At 34.9% G+C, this 20,209-nt stretch overlaps 1 protein-coding gene across 1 annotated transcript in view; it reads right to left on the bottom strand.

The window, feature by feature from the left end:
* The window catches only part of LOC118193658 (cubilin-like), a 435,777-nt gene that overhangs the window by 330,813 nt on the left and 84,755 nt on the right, over positions 1-20,209 (bottom strand). The window contains exons 11-14 of the mRNA XM_085826886.1: positions 16,786-16,917; positions 12,042-12,137; positions 8,590-8,720; positions 4,948-5,134 (exon numbers count right to left, since the gene is read on the bottom strand). Of these exons, the coding sequence (XP_085683012.1) occupies positions 4,948-5,134; positions 8,590-8,720; positions 12,042-12,137; positions 16,786-16,917 (546 nt within the window). The remainder of the gene's footprint in view (positions 1-4,947; positions 5,135-8,589; positions 8,721-12,041; positions 12,138-16,785; positions 16,918-20,209) is intronic.

Genomic DNA, 20,209 nt, shown 5'->3' with positions numbered 1-20,209 from the left:
CGAACATGGTACTCATTTTATCCACCCGTTCAAAGGATGAAAGACTGAGTCAACCTTGCCAAGCCTGGATCGAGCCCCGGATCTCTAATGTCACTTGCCCACCGGGCCTTATATATATATATATATATATATATGCATATCTGTGTGTATGTGATATATATATAAATATATACATATGTTACCGTGAAAGACCGAAATTGGAGAATATCGACTTTCACCGGAGAATATCAACATTCACCAAATACGTCGGTGAAAGACCGAATATTTCACTACATTCTTGTATATTCGGACCCTCACCGGTGTATGTCGACAATCACAGATATGCTCTGGTGAAAGTCGAAAAGAGAGGTCATAAAGTGCCATAATAGTGTAAGTTGTTGCAATAAATAAGATTTGAATCACATAATTTGGTAAGTTTATAACTTCTATTATTTTCCTTTCTCATTTTGAATATATTGTGTGTTTTAGGTTCTCATGTTCTTAAGTTCTTATTTCAAGTTTCAAGTGCGTTTATTTGCCACTGAATTACAGAGAAGAAAATATAATATTGTTATATGTTCAACATTCACCATTAAGTACATGGTGAATGTCGACATTGACCGGTGTAAGTCAGAAATAAGAGTATTTGGAAAATATTTCGGATATACGCCAAGAGACTATGTGAATGTTGACATTCGCCGGTGAAAGTTGACATTCTCCAGATTTCGGTGTTTCACCGTAACCTATATATATATATATCAGTTATCGCTGGAATTTTATAATTACATTAATTGTGTATACAGAAGAAACAAGCCTCATGCTGTAAAATGTTAAGAAATCTAATGAGAAGAAGCTCTCAAATGTGTAATATATTATTTTGCTAGAGATCCCTGATTTAAAAAATCTTTAAAGCACTAATTCCTTACTGAGCTTCTATTAACGAAATTGTCCTTAGGTTCATCATCCACATCTCAATACGTTTTCCAATGATTGAAATCCTTGATGGTATTTGAGTGCAAGTGAAAATGATGCTTTAGATAAATTAATTATTTTGAAAATGATGCTTTAGATAAATTAATTATTTATAATTATTATAAATTGATTAATTTTATAGATTTAGATTAAAAAAAGGGAGGAATTCTTACCTATTTAAGCATATGGCAAATTGTCTTATGCTTCAACCATTATCAAAATAGGTTATTCATTTCTTAAGTTGTATCATATTATACTGTTAATCAATAATTTGCATTTTTAAGATAAAAGTATTTTCAAGACTTATAGGATAAAGCAGGGCTAAATAAATTTCTCAGTATAAATTGTATTTTATAAAGTTCCTTAAATTTGAAATCAGAGAAGTGAGAGAATTTATTTGTTTTATTACTATTATTATTTATTTATTATTTAGACAAGTAATAGCTTTTGAATTGAAGTTTAAACATTAATAATGATTTAGAAATAAGCCAAACATAAATACTCCAAAATCTGTCAAAATTAACAGATGCATGAAATATTTTTATATTTCAGAAATAAAATAACATGACTTTTACTGACCGAGTAACAGTAACGCAAAGATAACTTTACAATTAATTAGACATATTTTACAATAATTTCAGATGCTCTCAAATTCGCATATGTCTTAATAGGCGTCTTTTTTATAGTCGCTGAAAAACGTTTAAACAGACCAGATTAAATTAAAATGCTTTGCATGATACAGGGTGTTTCAGAAAAAATCGGTTAGAAACTTTCAGGAGAGATAAAGTACACCTAGACGATGGAAAATCACATAGCAATGCTTGGTCGGAAACGCTTTCTTGGCTCGGTAATGACAACACAAAACACATAAAATAGAGGCATGAATAGTGTGATAAAACATGCTTCATTATGTTTATTATAGCAGAAATCAGCAAATAAGAACAAAAACAGACAACGATTGGCATTAAAGAATGTATTCGAAATGACAACCTCGGTCTGTGATCTCCGACGTATGAAAGTTCTACATCAGGGCATGGAAGATGCAAGACACACGGTTCCTGCATCATGCTCCTGGTCGTAATTTCGAACACCTTCTTTAATGACCATCGTCTGTTTTTGTTCTTATTCCTTGGTTTCTGCCGCACTAAGCATAAATAAGAATTATTTTCATCCTGCCCGTGCCCTTCCCTTCTTGCGTTTTGTGTCGTCACTGTCACACCAAGAATTCGTTTCCGACCTTACATTGCTATGTGTTTCTCCATCGTCTAGGTGTACATTATCTTTCCTGAAAATTTGTCACCGATTTGCTGAAATACATTGTATATTTCAGTTTCAGTACCGTACGGGGAAAAACACAGTAAATTGTTAAGTAAAATAGAAAATAAGAAATAAAAATTTGATTCTGAAATCAATAAGAACAAGAACAAATAATAAATTCAATATGAAACATGAAATATCAAAAACACAGAAACATTTCTTAAAATTCCTTAGCAAATAGCAAAAATATATATTTGTTGTCTTTTATTAAACCTTTTTTGAACGCAGAGCTTTATCTTTAGAAACAGAACTATATATTTTTGAAATAGAAATGTATAAATGTGATCCGAATTCTATTAAAATAACTTCAAGTATATAATTGGAGCGCAAAAGCAAAAATTTTAGTTCTTATGGGGTTGATGGTAATTTTGACTAGAATAATTATCCTTTTCATTCCTTACAAAATGCACACAAAATGTCAAAAATTGCTTTTTTCTCTCTCTCAAAATCGGTATAGAAACCCTCGGGACAAGATACTTGTAGGTTTCACTATTCTGAAATTTTCATTGTTTTTATTTACTTGAAATTTTTATAAGTTGGTATTCATTTCTGTAACTTTTATTTTATTACATTTTATTAGAAATTCTTGTGACAAGATGCTTGCAGGTTTTATTATTTTGAAATTTTTATTATTTTTATTTTACTTGAAATTTTCCTATTTGGTATTTATTTATATAATTTTTATTTTATTACATTTTATTACAAACCCTTGAGACAAGATACTTGCACTTTTAATTATTTTCAAATTTTTATTATTTATAGTCACTTGCAATTTTTACCATTTGCTATTTATTTCAGTTCTTTTTTATTTTACTACATTTTATTATAATTCCTTGAGCCAAGATGCTTGCAGGTTTTATTATTTTGAAATTTTTATTATTTTTACTTAATTACAAATTTTACGATTTTGTACTTATTTCTATAAGTTTCATTTTATTTATTTTATTTTTTAGAATTTCCGTCACAGGTCTAAATGATAAATTGTTCTAGATATGATCTCAGATTTAGTAGACCGTCATCCACTGTATGCTGCGTTTGTACTTGAATTCAAGCGTAAAAATAACTTCAAGCTTCCATGCGTGTAAATCCTTTTGTGATTCATAGCTTGTTGTCTTTAAGTAATGTAATCATCTGTTGATCTCCCGTTATATAAGCAAAGATCGACAGTTGTTTTCAGCTTGTTGTTGCGTTGTGTAAAGCACATCCTCGGCCTTGGAGCAATAAATGCACTTGTTTGAACTTGACCAACATGTACAATTATTGCCCTTGGGCCGAGAAAATTGCTGCATAATCTTCTTCTCATCCGTGGATGTTGCACTAATGAAGTACTTCCGCTCTTGTTGTCCAGGAAGACGAAGAAAATCTGAAGCATTTCTGTCACCTGTGATTAAAGTTTTCTTTTGCTTATTGGAGATTTTCTTCATCAGGATACGGAAAGATAATTTAAATTAATCTTCCTTAGAATTGCTGCATGTTATTTTGCTTAATGCGGAATTTTCTTTATCAGGATACTAAAGTTAATTTACGTTAATCTCCCTTAGAAGTACTGCAATTTATTTTGTTTAGTGGGGTATTCTCTTCATCGGGATACGAAAGTTAATTTAAATTAATCTCCCTTAGAATTGCTGCAGGTAATTTTGCTTATTGGGGATTTTTCTTCATCAGGATACGAAAGTTAATTTAAGTTAATCTCCCTTAGAATTACTGCAGGTTATTTTGCTTATTGGGGATTTTTCTTCATCAGGATGGATGACAATTAATTTAAATTAATCTGCCTTAGAATTGCTGCAGGTTATAGAACGTCGGCTCATTTCTGAATACAATAAGGAGGTCTGCACTTGTAATTCTTATTTCAATAAAATGATATGTATATTAGTTTTGTTCAATGTTCCAACGGAATATTTTCGAATATAACTCATATTTATCCGCGAATATATGAGTTAAAAGTCAGTGTCTCTTGATATGTAAATTTAAACCTTTCAATGTTATGGACGTAAAATTCCGTATAGACAGGTCACTTTCTTATTCATTATACATGCAAATTTCTGCCAGATCGGGTTGGATGTATATTGGAAGAAAAGGGACAAGGTAAAAATTGAGAGAGTCGTTTTTTAATTATAATCAGGAAAATATCATTTACTCATGACATTTTGAAGAACTTTAACATATCAGGGTTTAGCCCTGATATGTTAAAGACGTATCAGGGCCCATGACGCTCGACGGTATAAATACTTATACCTTAAACGGTGACACTAAAGTCATATTACGGACTAAAGTCATAATGGAGGAGTGTCGGAGGGGTATAAAGATCACTGGAGCTGTTAGCTTAGCATTTTGGGAAAGCTATTGCATGGTATATAGCCGTTTAAAAAACGTCGAGTTGCTGCATCATTGTGAGATGTCCAAGAATAAATCTGTTAGACGACATCTGGATGCTTTTACCCGAGGTCGAATCATTGGAAAAACTAAGGAGGAAATTGAGAAGAAGTAAGTTATAAAGTCAAAGCTAGATTTTGTAGAATTATTAAGCTTTCCAGATTCGTAGAACAATCAACTTACCTTTCTTGAATATACAAAATGTCACCTAGTGGCATCAAATTCTTTCAGTCTGCGTTTGCCAATCATGGATAAATGAATGACGAATTTTTGAAAACCAGTGAAAAGAAAACAAAATCTTACTTGATTTGCTGTTGGCACAAGTTGGTCCTTCATACCCCTCCGAACAAATACAAGTGAAGTTTCCTGGTCTTCGGATGCACGTACCACCATTTTGGCAAGGATGACTGAGACAAGGATCTTCTTCTTGGTCGCAGAGCGTGCCGTAATAACCCGCGAAGCAAATACAGCGGAAAGACTGACCAGCAAGCTGTTTAAATATGTATATAATAAGAGTTACTATCATTACCTTACCTCATCCACAAATTTTATGTGAAAGAATTTTACACCTGCTATACATTCATTCGCTTAAATGTTTTAAATCGTTGTATGATAAATAATCGTTGTATTAGACATAATCGTTGTACGATCGTTGTATGTAAGTGTTGTTGCTGTTGCTTATCTCACTTGTCTGACAATAACATCAGAAAAAGCCCACGAAATTCAGCGTGGCAAAGACTGCAAGATTGGGCCTGTCGTTGGCAAGATTCTTGAGAACCTTACAAGTGAAAGTACGACTTTCTCAGTTCTTCCCACAGTTTTGATTGAAAGAACCCCAGTAGGACGAGTCCAAGGGTCTCCCACCCTTCTTCCCCTACCGCTACTCACTGTAGACGACTTTTGGCTTGCCGTATATTTAGAGTACACCCCATGCCGCACAGACACTGTATACATTTGCAAAACATCCATGCTTTCTCTCTGGGATTCAAACCAGGGTTCTTCGGTATGGCGGTCAGCTTCGTTAACTACTATCATTAACTACTATCCCTGTATTCGTTTAAATATTTTAAATCGTTGTCTCCCTTTCTTAAAAGGAGATTTCTATGCTAAAAGAATTTCAAAATACAGGAAATATTTACAGTTGTATTTATAAACATTTATGTATTAGCTCAACCACCTAAGACGAAATCGCCAGTGTGTCAAACTGGGGGAAATTACGCGCTTTTTAGTTCTAAAGTTTTGACATTCAAAGTCGCCAGTTTTCTATGCGTTCTTTTATTGAATTATAAATTCCAAGGACTTGTACTCATAAAATTCAGGTGTACTTTTCCGTTTTGCCGGCGCAAACGATAAAGTCGCCAGTAATAGTACAACCGATGCCAAACGAAATATCCTCGCTGGTAACCTTTTACTCTAACTTTTACAAAACAAGTGGCAGCCATTTCTTATCAGATTGCTTGTTTCAATACTGGCATACAATTACATAGAATTTTCACCAGATAGTTCAACTTTATGCCCTAAGGCCATTCGCGGGCAGTAATTAAGTCAATTAGGATACAATCATATCGCTCACCCGATGGCGAAAATATAGAAAAGGCAAAGTCAAGAGTTAAATTCATCAATTCTAATTAGAATGCACTAGCGAAATAAAGTACTGCGGTTTTACAAAATTTCTGAGTAAGCTATTCGTACGAATTTAAATAATTCTGGCATTTAAACTTGTATTCCAAATTAAGATTTAACTTGAAATTAATGTATATAATTACTGAGAGAATTAGATTTTTGTATCGTAGTTTACGCGAGATGAGATCACGTGGGGTCACGTGATTTAAACCGGCGAATCAGGACGTTGTACGATGAAAGGATTGTAAATTCTTAAATTAATATCTTTTTACAAATTTATTGCTTTTATTTATAGGCGTTTTTACAAAATTTTACACAACATTAAAATGTTTATACCTTCAAAATAAAAAATTCTTAGAACTAACATTTGTAAAGATTTTTTAATGTGTATACTATGTGTTTTCGCCAATAAAGTCTTCTTGGCGAGATTTGCGCCGGCGAAACGAAAAAGTACCAATTCAGGATATTTTTCTTTTAAATTCAGGTTTACTTCAGTTCAATTGAACTGGAATTCAATTACAATATTTTACTGCAAAATTAGTAAGAATCGCTTTCTTCTACAGCGATCGTCACGAAATTTCAGCCAAAATAAAAGAGGAAACAGAAAACGGTTTAAGTAAGTTTATTCATTGATTTTGGAATGAGTGCCTGATAACAATCTAATTAAAACATAGTGTGTGCTGGTATGAAGGTGTATTTATATAAAATATATGTTTTGTAATTATAATTCATCATTCTTTTTCATCTGTAAAATATCGCCAAAATAAGCCAAAGTAGCTGCGCTAACACTTAACTATTTATATGTTAGAATCAGTTTTAAGATATTTTATTGGCGGCTGGAAGTCACGCAAGTATTGTTTTAATTTTGTAATTTTCACAATTTTTCATTTTTTTTTAAAATCTGATGGGCTGACCACCACATGACTTCCTCGAATGGCCATTTAAATTTATTTCCGAGAATTTAATTCGAGATATATTTCTCATTGAATTCATTCAGTTCTCACTTTGTGACAAGCCAAAAATACATAAAAACGTAAAATATATTCATTAAAAATTGAAAAACATGGGAAAACATGAAACACCACATGCAGTTAAAACAATTGAAAAAAAAAAAAAAAAAAAAAAAAAAAAACAATTTTTACAAGTTAAAGAGACTGAAGGTGCAGACACTGACTTAATTCACTATTCTACTAATTTTCAAATGTAATCAAATATGGCTGTTCCATCAAATTTAGCCGCACTTAAACAACTTTTAAACTGTTAATAATTCTACAACTATTGCACGTAGATTACCTTAAAGGCATAAAATCTTAACCGGAGCATAGGAACAACACAATTCAATCACTTTTAAAGCAAACAATACACAATTTACCAACATATATGAATGAGAAAAACTGAGTTCACTGACTCGAGTAACAGAGCGTGTGTATATATATATATATATATACTTTCGTTGCGGCCAATTACAGCCAAAAAGGGAGGTGAATAACTGCGTATATATACATGTTATAGCTGTCCTATATGCAAAATTTCAACGTTCTGAATCTATTCGTTTTTAAGAGTGCAAGATACATACATACGTACGTACAGACGTCACAAAAAATTTCTTTTGAATCCATTTCCATTTTACAATTCGTTTTGAGAAAAAGAGTTCTTTATGGGTTCTTTACGTATAGAAGTCAATCAAAAACATCGTTAAATCGCATTCAATAGCGGTAAAAATGGATATTTTGTTGAAACATGATACCTGAAATTTTTCGTGATTGCAATACTTCATTTATTTCGTGGAAGGAGGTAAAAAGTACATAAAAGCCGTGTAAATTGTGAATGAAGTTAGGTTTACATAGAATAGTTCAGTAGTAAATTTATAGTAAAGCGTATAAAGATATTTTCTTTCACTTCCGTGTGGAAGTAAAGCTTATAAAAACAAAGCTGATGGGGAACTTGCATGAAAAACGTGCACAGATATTTTATCTCAGTTCCGCATGGGAACTATATTAAGTTTTGATTTTATTTCAAATGCTGAAGTATTTTTTCCCTTTGAAGCATTCTTTAGACCAGCTAAAATTGGACAAAATTATAAGAATGTTTTCAAAATATCTAAATTTGAATTTCCTGACATCACATGACTCTGATTGTCAAATCCGCTGCATAAAACGAGAATTCGTGTCGACTTCTCTCTGTAACCGCAATTTGGCCTCTAAATGAAGTCATCAGGAAAACTACTGTCATAGAATAATTATTATTTCAGATGTGATGGATTTTTTTCTCTTATTTCGAAATGCATGCGTACGTTTTAAAGAAATAATGAAATATTCTTACTTCGCATGTTCCATGCCTGCAAGGATTATCTGCGCAACTCATTCCTGCAGCTTGTATGCATCCTTGCAAACCTTCACCGCTTCCAATGTAGCCGGGCGGGCAACGACATTCTCTGTAGGTGCCAGTCATTGCTGTTTGAAGGAAATGTAACGAAATCAAGCAACTTCAAAAATACAAATACAAGAATTTATAATAAATGAAGCTTTAGTTCCTTCGTCAGCAATAAAATTCTAGTGCTTTAAATGCAACTTGAATTGGTTACAAATAGCTGGCTCTTTTAATAGTCACGAAAGCAAATAGTCACATACAAAAAGTATTAAATTCTGATACCTGTATCCATTAAAATCATTAACAATTTTATGTAAAATTTCTAAACCTTTTCGAACCTATATAAGAAATAATAAGCAAATAAATGAAGGATTGACTCATGAGAAAGCGATTATGATGAGACACTGAGGTTATCCTAACTGCGTTGAAGCCTTATCTTGTTGCAATGAAGACTGACAAATTTTACACAGTCAGATTTTACTTTTTTCTGCAGTGTAAAAGGATAAAATTACATTTAGTATTTAATTTCTAAGTTATTTACTTCAACAAGAAATTAAGCTTTAAATTTACGCTACTTTTATCCTTATTATACTTTCAAAAGTGGCCCCTGTGGGTCGACTCAGGTAAAACCTAGGAAGCTATTGGTTAAGATCTGTACCTAGGGAGTCTCAGCCACACGATCATATAATCTGTCTTCACAGGACTAGAAGACTAGAACCACCGCTGGCGATGGTTGGATCAGGCTCGGCAGGGACCATATGGTACTGTCTTGTCTGCTCTCCCGGTTGTGGTGGAGCTATATATGTCTGATATTAATGGCATTGCCGGGTGTAGCACCCCCGTCGATGGACTTTGGGAGTTGAGCGTGACCTGAAGATTGCTTGGGGTGACCGGCGAGTCAGAGGAGACAGCTATTGGAAACTGGCAGAAAGAATGGGACCAAATCCCGCAAGGCCGTAGAGCATATGAGTTCCTGTCCAAGGTAGAGGTGGACCGGCTCATCTCAACGCCCTACCTCACGCGATATATAACAGGCCTCGGCCCCTTTCCGACGTACTTTGCAGAAAGGTGTCTAGCAACAACTGATATGTGTGTCTGTGACAACTTGGGCTCACCAGACCACTATTTCACGGAGTGCCCCTTAACAGGAGAATGGCACATCAAATTCCCAACCACCAATGTTCTGCCTTTCAAACGCCTCCTCGTAAAACATCGAGGCACGCGGCAAAAGCTTAAAAGCGTAATGGACAAGCTAGAAAAAATGGGCATAGACCTCTGTAGGCCGGAATAGGGCACATGCAATAAACATAATTGGCCTAACGATTCTCAAAGCTTACTAAAGTAGCTAGGACAGCAATGGTATGTGTATCCGTAGTATGGAAATGTAACTGTTTTTAGTAATCCACAAGCCGACGTGCCGTTCAAGGCTATTAGCACAGTTGCACATATAATACTGTAGATGTAACGTGACATGTATCAAGCACACATCTGTTAAGCGTCTTACAACTGTGAAGTCTCTAGATGGTTGCAGGGCCAGGGTAACACCCGAGTAGACATAGAAAGCCGTCCGGATGCCCTGTCCTGCTGTCACCTGTCACCTGTACAAATCCGTCCTGAATGGCGTCTACCTAGGAGCGTTTGGAATTAGAGATCGCCGGTTTGGCTGACCCAGTCGATCCAACTCAAGAAGTTTAAGCAAAGTGGATTTGCCTTTTTTGGGGACTGGGACCCCTGATTTGGGAGAACATATTGATTATTCTTTCCGGGAAGCATATAAGCATTCTGTACCGCGTCACGAGCACGTGGAAAAATCCATCCGCATGACTGGATACAGCTTCCGATGATATCATTTCCTCTACGCTCAGGAACGCCTTGACTTGAGAAGCTTGGGCTGGAAAGTACACCTCCATACCGTTTGTTTACATTTTGATAGCACCGAAAAGGTAACTACCGTTAATGACGTGCTTTGTAGTTTTGTTGACGCTTATTACTACACTGTAGTATGATGAATTTAATTTAAAAAATGTAGTGCTTTTTAGTTAATGATTTGTTTCAAACTCATTAAATACTTAATAGATACAATTTCCGAAATCATGAGACAAGGCAGTTTTCGCGAACAACAAAAACGTTGGGAGCTAACATTAATACACACTAAATTCACGATGTTTGTTGTCAGTCTGAAAAAGTAAAATTTATTTGTGAAGTTAGGCTATTATAGATTTGGAACACAGAAATAGAGATACGTATGTATAAATTGAATATTTCCCATGAATATGTACTGTATGAATGTTGCACATTTTTTAATGTGTAAAATCTTTTATACCTTTGTATAAAAATAGCGTTTATCAGAGAAGAATGTTTCTTTTCTTATACACGTGTATTCAGCGAATATGCTGAACGCACTTTTTTCCTTCATGTAAGGCAATAGAATATTAGAAGTGGGAAAGACATGGACATTAAGATGGAAATAACATATACAGTTCCAAAGGAAATATATTCCAAAGTTAAAGGAAATTAATGCAGCAAAATTTCAATAATAATACACTTACTAGCACATATGCCTTACATTTGTGTCGAGATGGTCGTGTAATCCAATGTGTCTTGCTTTTTGCACTAAATTTATGAACTCGGTTATTCATATAATCTAAGTATTTAAGATTGTTTTTGATATTAACAGCATCTTTGAAGGATTTTATGATTCCATAAACAGGATGCCACCTGCAAAAGGCTGCATGACAATTATTTCGTCTAGCATTATTATTCAAAGAATACAAATTATAACTTCACGTTTCCGTATCACCCATACAAGTCATTCAACGAAAACAAAACTGTAAGAATCCTGCTTAAACGTCATTAGAGGAAGAGAAAATGATGTCATCGGAAAGTATGTCCAATCACAAGTACGGATTTTTCTGTATGCGCGTAGCGCGGTACAGAATGCTTATATGCTCCCAGGAAAAAGGAACTGAAATGCCAGTTGCTGTCAGTAACTGTGAACATGACTTTGTCAGGGCGATCGACTAATTTTGTCATTCAGAAAAATGAGTGCAAAAATTAGCGTTTTCAGAGTTTTTTGTTTCAGAGAAATTGTCTTTCAAATGATTTCCTGCTATTACGGAGGAGTCTTTCATCGGATCTCGCATTTCTATTACTGTAATGGAATAAAACATATTATCAAAGAATGCAACAATTTAGTTTGAGTTTTGAAAAAAAAAAATTTTTTTTTTTCTTTTGTTACCATGCTTAAAGTCGACATGATTGCATAAGAAGATTAAGAAATATTTGAAGTTAAGATTTCTTAAAATTAACTATCTATTCTACAGGAAGAGGCAGGAAAGCTGTATATATACTTCTGAAAAAATTAATTTATTTTACTATAAGACATTATTATTTGTACGTTTTACCTGTATTTTCGATACATGATGCAAGTGGATGGCAACCTCCTCTATTTATGCTACATACACCAACAAAAGAACAGTAAACTCCGTTGCCAGCATACCCTAAAAAGAAAGAACTGTAATTCTTATTTAAATATATGAGCGATTTTCGGCAAGGAGATTAAACAGGGCATATAAAGTCCATATTTAAAATAGCTGTTTCTATATCTGTGTATTTGTTTGGCAATTATTCTTTTCAAAGGAGATCCTAACATCTTAAGCTCTTTTATACACTTATATCAAAATATAAATGCATTATACATTAAGTAATGGATTTCAGTTTGAATAACTTGAACTATACGGGATGATGGAGAGATTTATTCTTTGAGAAGCTAAAACTCTCTTTCATCGAGTGCCTAAAAACTATTTGTAATCATGAACTTTTGCTAGTGGTTTATGAAACGTTCATTACGAGTGCACACAGAGATTTTTCAACGAAATATTTTAATTTGAATGTTTTATTGGCTGCGTTATTCTTTTTCTTAAATGTAAAGTCAGTACAATTTACAATAATGCGCTTTCAAGAGCGATGAATTATTACAGTTCACAGAGGATGAACAAATAATAAGTTTGTAGGGACATTAGGTATTTTTGGAAAGCAGGAGAAGTGAAAAATTAGCAAGGCCTTCGCCGGAAATCGAACCGCGGACCATTCAATTACGCGCTGAGCGTGCAGACCACTGCACCACAAAGACTCATTAAGAAGGCGGAAGAAATACCTTATATACTCCCCCTTTTAAAAGCCGACTGGTGTTTTTGGGGACCCAATCGCCAAATCCTAGGTGAGGAGAATTATCATCCAACACCCTTTTAGTTCGGGCACCACTGTGGAGGCATTAGGTATTTTTGGAAAGCAAGAGAAGTAAAAAATTAGCAACACCTTCGCCGGGAACCGATCAGCGGACCTCTCAATTACGCGCTGAGCCTGCAGACCACTACACTAGGAAGGCTCGTTAAGAAGGCGGGAGAAATACCTTATAAGTTAAAATTTCTGTCACATAAATAATATATATATACATATAAAAAGTTAATTGCTAATATTTATTTAAATTAGCTAAAGATATATATATATATACAGGGTGTTTCAGTAAATCAATTACGAACTTTCAGGAAAGATAGAGTACATCTAGACGATGGAAAATCGCATAGCAGTGTATGATCGAAAAGGCTTTTCCGGCGCGGTAGTGAAAATATAAAACATAAGAAAGGAGGATCATGAGCAGGGTGAGGAAACATGTTTATTATGCTTGGTGCAGCAGAAAGCATGAAATATGAACAAAAATAGACAATGATCGTCATAAAGGAGGTGTTTGAAATTACGACCCCGGACCTGTTTCTGGCCTTGGAATATCTGGAAAATACCGAGACCTCCCGGAACATGGAACCACGATGCGTGCAACAAGTTTTGCACATGGAAGATCCGGCACATGGAAGTGTCCGGCACATGGAAGATATGATGTTCTGGAAAATACCGGGCACGATCCGTACAAGTTTCTCAGCACTCCTAACGGGGGTTTCGTACACCAATGTCTTCACGTAGAGGGAGTAGTCAATGCTAGTGAGGTCTCGCGATCCTGCTGCCCAATGCACCGGATCAAGCCTGCCGTTCCCATGTTACTTCTGCATATTTTTAAAAACTGATTCAGTTAGAAAATCACACTGAGATCAATCATATAGAGAAACCTCCCTAGGATGACGACCCAAGGCTTCGGATAACTTATGGTGTTCTGTGGGAGAAGACTGCTCAGACAGAGATGTTCAGTGCTGATGTTTATTCATGAGCTAAGAAGTAACAGCGAAAATTCACTACAGGAAAATATGAATTTGTTCTTATTTCTCGGTTTCTGTTGCACTAAGCATAATAAACATATATTCTCACACTCTCCGTGTTCTTTCTTTCTTGTGTTTTGTGTCGTAGCGCGCCAGGAAAGCGTTTCTGACTATGCATTGCTGTGGGTTTATCCATCGCTAGGTGTCCTCTATCTCTCCTGAAAATTTGCTGAAACATAGTGGTTCAAAACTGTATGACAAAAATGTAAAGGCAGGTAGAGGGCACCTAAATAAGCAGATTTCGTATAAGAAATTGGGTGCGGTAATGTCACATTGAGGCAGTAGAAAGCGCTGATGAGTACAGCGTATAAAAGCGCTGTGATAGCTGGATTCTTCATGTTCCGCGCGGATCTCGAGCAACATGCATCGTTACGCCAATGCGGAGCTTGCCGACATGCAATTCGTGTATGGGGCTGCACAAAGAAATGATTTAATTGCTCAAAGAATGTACGAGGAGCAATTTTACAGAGCCTACCCCCGGGGTGCAGTGTTGACTGGATTCTATTCATGACAGTGTACCCTGGGGAAAAAGCATTAAGAACTTGATGGTTCCAGAACCCCGAGGCAAGATCGTTTATACGGTTGGATCGAGAGGGAAAGGCTGTAGGCCATCTGGCAGGTGGTATCGGTAGCATGCAAGGCTTCGGCCTTTGGTATGTATTCCGAGTAAAGCCACGGTTTTGGTAGCGGACAATGCTACGGCCAGTCCGTGGTAACTCAGATATTTCATGTCAAACCTTTTGCCTGGTGGACTGCCCGCGTAGTACTGGCGGGGCATTTTAACGACCAGTCAACTCTCTAAGTCAATATCTTTCCCGACCATTGCCCAAACCTGAGAACAGGGAGTGGTGACCCCGCGAGCCCAGGCGTAACCATGGTTAAAGAAGAAAACTTTAAAAAAGTTTACTACCTCGGATTAAGGTCCCCGGGCGGGAGCAAATGACAACTACCATTCCTCCTGGGGAAATTCTTGACTGGGATCCTATCCCCTGTCTGATATGGGGGCCTTCAGCCGGAGTCCAGTCCGTGTAATGCCATACGGTAGGCGAGGCACGTATTCACATAAGTTACCTAAACCTGCTGTTCACAAACCAATGTGGTTCCAGCACGATTGAGCCCCAGCTCACTTCAGAGAGAACGTCAATAATTACCTGGACGCTGTCTACGACCAGCATTGGATAGAACGGAGAGGGCCAGTTTTCTGGCTACTGCGTTCTCCTGATTTAACCTGTTTGGATTTCTTCTTTTTTGAGTCATGTTAAAGGCTTCGTGCCGGAGTCCCGACATATCTGCAGAAGATCTTGTTTCCCGCTTGTCTGTTGCTGCTGGACATGTGCTCGACATGCCTGACGTCTTTTCTAAAGTCATGTGCCGTCACTGTAAGTCTTTAATCTCTGTTGGTGGCCGCTCTTTCAAACACCTATAGTAAACTGTTAATATTTTTTTCTTTTGTCTTTACTTGTCTTTTCAGTTTCCTGTGATTCATACTACCTTACGTGCTAGTGCTTTAATGCGGCATTACCACACATACATTCCTATACGAAATCTGCTTATTCAGATCCCCTCTACATGCCTTTACATTTTTTACGTACAGTTTTGAGCCACCCTGTATATTAATTGCTCATAATGATATATTTTAAATTATGACTCGTAAATCCTATATTTTAAAGCTTAATTTGTCAGTACGAAAATAATTGTTTACTACAGGGTACGCAACCGTTATCTTATTAGAAATTCCTTAGCGAAGTGCTTTGCAAACTGAGTCGTATTTCATTCAAACTTTGCTATAATACGAACGATGTAGGGTAAATTGGCTGATATTTTATTTGCACTTGCTTCAAGTGGCACTCAGCATATGTCCATCTAAGTGTCCCAAATATTCAAAGAATGCGTTTCAGTACAATGCGTATAACTAAATGCAAATTTATAAGTTTCCGATGCAAAATTAATCGCAAAAATTAATCGTAAAAAAGTAACATCAAATCCATCAATATTCAAGTCAAATCCAATCCTTCCTAACGCTTTTAAAATTTTATTAACTTAATTTTTCAGTTTCATTACTATTTTTACGGACAGATGGCACTACCTGCTTATTCGCTTTACTGCCGTAGGTTATAAATACGACCGTTAGTACCGCTGCTTTCCATTTATTCCTGCGAAGCATTGTACGTTATGTCTCCGCTAACCAGGGGTTATTTGAGGGTTCTGTAATAGCGCGATATAATTCCTGCTGAAACAGGCATATCAAAAGTATTAAAGCTGTATCAAAGTTAAGTATCAAAGCTGCTTTCCAGTTCTGCAGATTTCATTGCTCCTGAAGAGGGACCTGTATCTGTTTGCCCTCGAAATCGATGAAGTTCTTTATCCAAGTCTACGCTAATCATAAAATTGTTGCTTTGTTAACTTTATGTTTTACTTGTTTTGAGTAGCATCATTAGCTAATATGGAACATCAATTTACAAAACGTAACAGAAGAGATGCACAGTTTGTAACATTCTCTTATCAAAGTTATGGAGAGTGTCAATCAAATATATTATGCATAGGTAATGAATTCAAAAGTTTTGATAAAGCTGCATATCTGCTATGGAATAAGAAAGAGTTGAATTCTAGGCTCTGACTTACAAAGATTAATTTTAAAAAGACGCAATATACGATGAAGTTGCTTATCATTAAGTAGCTGTTTTCCTAATCCGTATCGAAAGCAAAATGATAGAACATGTAAATTCTATCATTATTTCATAACATGCCTACATACTAATACGTTTTAGTTAACCTTTAATAAAGATATAACAGTAATTTATGGTCTAAAATTATATTTCAATCAAAGACATTCGCTTGACACATACATTTATTAGCAACAATATAACCTCAGAATACTAACCTGCCGGACAAGGTCCACATAGTCTTGACCCCATTGTGTTAGTGCACTGGACGAAAGGTTGCATTGAACAACCTCCATTATTTACTTCACATTCGTTAATATCTGCACAACTGTATCCATCCCCAGTATAACCTGGAAAAAAGTTATACCATGCATTACTTAATTAACGAATTTTAAACTTTACGGTATATTTAACTTGATTTTATAAATAAAATGCAGTGGGCTAATTTTAACTGGCAAAAGTTTGTAAAACATGCTGACAGATGTCAGAAAATATGTAATATTTTAAAAATGTTAAAATTACCTACCTGTCAAGCAACAATCATTTTGGCACATTATGCAAAATGATTCAAAAAAGAAAGCAGAAATTTTATATTGCATTTGAACTGATTCGTAAAATATTACAATAGTTTATTAGTGAAACTTTGATTTCTTTCGTAAAGGCATCTATTTTAATTCCGATTTCTTTTTACTTCTTTGTACGAAGTAAAAAGTACTTCCTTGTACGAAGTATGGTGATTGCGAAAAATTTCGGCTATCATATTTCAACGAAAATATCCATTTTGACCGCTTTCGTATCCATTTGAACGATGTTTTTGAGTGACATCTGTACGTAAGGACTGAATAAAGGACTCTTTTTCTCAAAAAATTTGGATGGATTAAAAATGGGTTCAGAAGAGAAATTTTTTGTGACGTCTGTACGAACGTATGAATGTATCTCACATAACTCGAAAATGAGTATCCTCAGATCGTTGACTCCCTCTCTTACCCGCCTTGGTGAGCTCAGTTTTTTTATTCTTATACAGTAGAAAGTCTTTAATCCGGACGTCCATAATCCGGAATGATCTATAATCCGGACCTCAAAGCTACGAACTTTCTACGCATAAGTAAACGCATAATGCGTTTACGTATGCGCATAATACGTTTACGCATGCGCGTTTAACGTATAACAGACGGTATAAGCTAGGCTAAAATTATCTAATTATCTATTTCAGTTAATGTTGCAGATTGCGTTGTTCCCTAATCTTCTAATTGGATCCGGCTTATTATTTTTTGCAGACTGTTAGACCAATTTTATAAAAATTAAGCTTGAACTTTCGATTATGTCAAAAAGAATTTCCGATTCTGAAGCTGCCAAAGGATCTACAAAGCAAGAGCATGTTTCGATGTTCATCAAACAAAAAGTGGAATTGCTGTAAAAGATGGATAAAGTCACGAAGAAAGTGACAGAGAAGTTAGTGAAAACAAAAAAAAAAATTCGATTGACAAGTTAGTCGGTATTCTCGACACAGCAATTACAGGACTTCAACAATGGAACTTTGTAACTGAACAAGAAATTATGTCTGTTTATAGAATTAAAGAGAAAGTATTAAAACAAAAAACGAAGCAAATTAAACAACTTACATTGAAAGAAATGTTTAATAAAGTAAACAAATAAATATTAAGCTTTTTTTTTTTTTTTTTTTTTTGTAAATTTTGATACCCTTTAGATTATAATTGCTCTTTATTTCATAAATTACGGTTTCATATTTTTAATTTTATAATTTCTGCATGCCATCTTACCAGATTTAAATTAAGATGATGATCTATAATCCGGAATCGCCGAAGTCCCGACGAGTCCGGATTAAAACTTTGTACTGTATATTGGTAAATTGTGCAATTTTCGCTTCACCTTTAGTTAATTTGCATGCACTAATTGTAGAATTATCAGCAATATAAAAGTTGTTTAAGTGCCACTAAGCATAAAGAAACCGCTATTTGTTTATATTTGAAATATTTTTGTAGAGCAGTGAGTTAAGTCACTTTCTGCATCTTCAGTGTCCTTTTGCCGAGTGCGATCAAAAGAAAACTTTCAGTTTTGCAAGTTTGAAAAATCTGCCTTTTCGCCCTCTGGCCGAATTTTTTGTTTTAGGGGTAGAAACTCTAGTTTTTAACTATAATTTGTAACAATTGCTTTTTTAACTGTTTTAATTATATTTGGTGTTTCATGTTTTTCTGTATTTAACAATTTTTAATGAAGATTGAGTTTTATGTACTTTTGCCTTGACACGAAGTGAGAACTAAATTAATTAAACGAGAGATAGATCTTTAATGAATTCCGAGGAAATACGTTTAATTGAAATGCAGCAAAAATATGTATAATTTAGCCGTACAAGAAAGTGATGTAATGTCAACATCAGTTTTTTTTTTTTTTTTTTTTTTTTTTTTTTTTTTTTTGAAGCCACTGGGCTAAAAACAAAATTAAACTAAAAAATTAAATACGTTTTCAACATAGATCGAGTATCAAATTTTAGACATTTCTAAAACTTGAATAAAAGAAATTTATTCAAAAAAGATATTTATTGCATGTAAACAGTATGGCATGAAGACAAAATGATTAAATTTGTAAGATTTTGGAGGTTTACAAGGGATGCGAAATTAGTAAAACCAGCTGCACTAATTGAATTCACTATTCTACTAAGTCTATTTCACTATTCTACTATACAATTCTAATCCCCTTTCAAAAGTAAGCAAACGGCGGCCTATATAGGCCTAGTGCCACTAAAGCTTTAAATTGTTCATAATTCTACAACTATTGCATCCAGATTCCGTAAAGGCATAAAACCTTTAAGCAGAATACAAGAAAAATATATTTCAATCACTTTTAAAGCAAAATATTCACAGTTTACCAACATATCAGAATGAAAACATACCGCTCAGCGAGCCGAGTAAGAGAGATAGATAGATAAATAGCTGTACCAAAAGTATTTATGTACAAGGAAGTAAAAAGAACAAGATATCTTTATGAGACATCTTTTAACTGATTGCCTATGTCGGTTAGTTTAAAATGAGGTGATGGATTTCATATGATATCTTATAGGATACAGATAAGTATAATTTAGCATTATTTGTAAGCAATGAAATGTGCTTAAAAAGAGACACCAATCCTCAACAGAATGGCAGGTTGACAAAAAAGCATATTATTCTTATCTAGATAACATGTAATGAAGAAATAATAATCGTTTAGACTTTAATCCTTTTTTAATTGTTTTTTAATCTTTTAATCGTTTTTCGATCTCCTTCTGCTGACGATGTTTCAACCGAGTGTATGGGGCCTTTCGGCCACACACATCTCGTCCTGGTATTATGGAGCATCACTTACGTCTCTCCGCTATTTTATTTTACCCTGAATTGGATGAGAAGATATGTTGCATTTTCTAAAAAGTGCACGATTTAGTGATAAGTATTTTGGATGGTGATAAGTATTTTGGATGGAAATTAATCTGTCGTGATGCGAGACCAAAGGTAAACCTACATCGAATGTCCGAGCTGTGCCGTTCCTAACATGTGAGACCTGTTTCGTCAACCTCGTTAGAAGCCGACCATGTGCTCAAAGAATAGAAATGTATGATAAAAGAAGGGTCCTTTCGTTTACAATACAACC

This window comes from Stegodyphus dumicola, chromosome 11 (genome assembly GCF_044657685.1).
Source record: "Stegodyphus dumicola isolate Sdum_Otavi_A_Nest chromosome 11, ASM4465768v1".
Classification (NCBI taxonomy): domain Eukaryota; kingdom Metazoa; phylum Arthropoda; class Arachnida; order Araneae; family Eresidae; genus Stegodyphus; species Stegodyphus dumicola.
The sequence above is the reverse complement of the archived record's forward strand: the minus strand, read 5'-3'. Positions and strand labels throughout refer to the sequence as shown.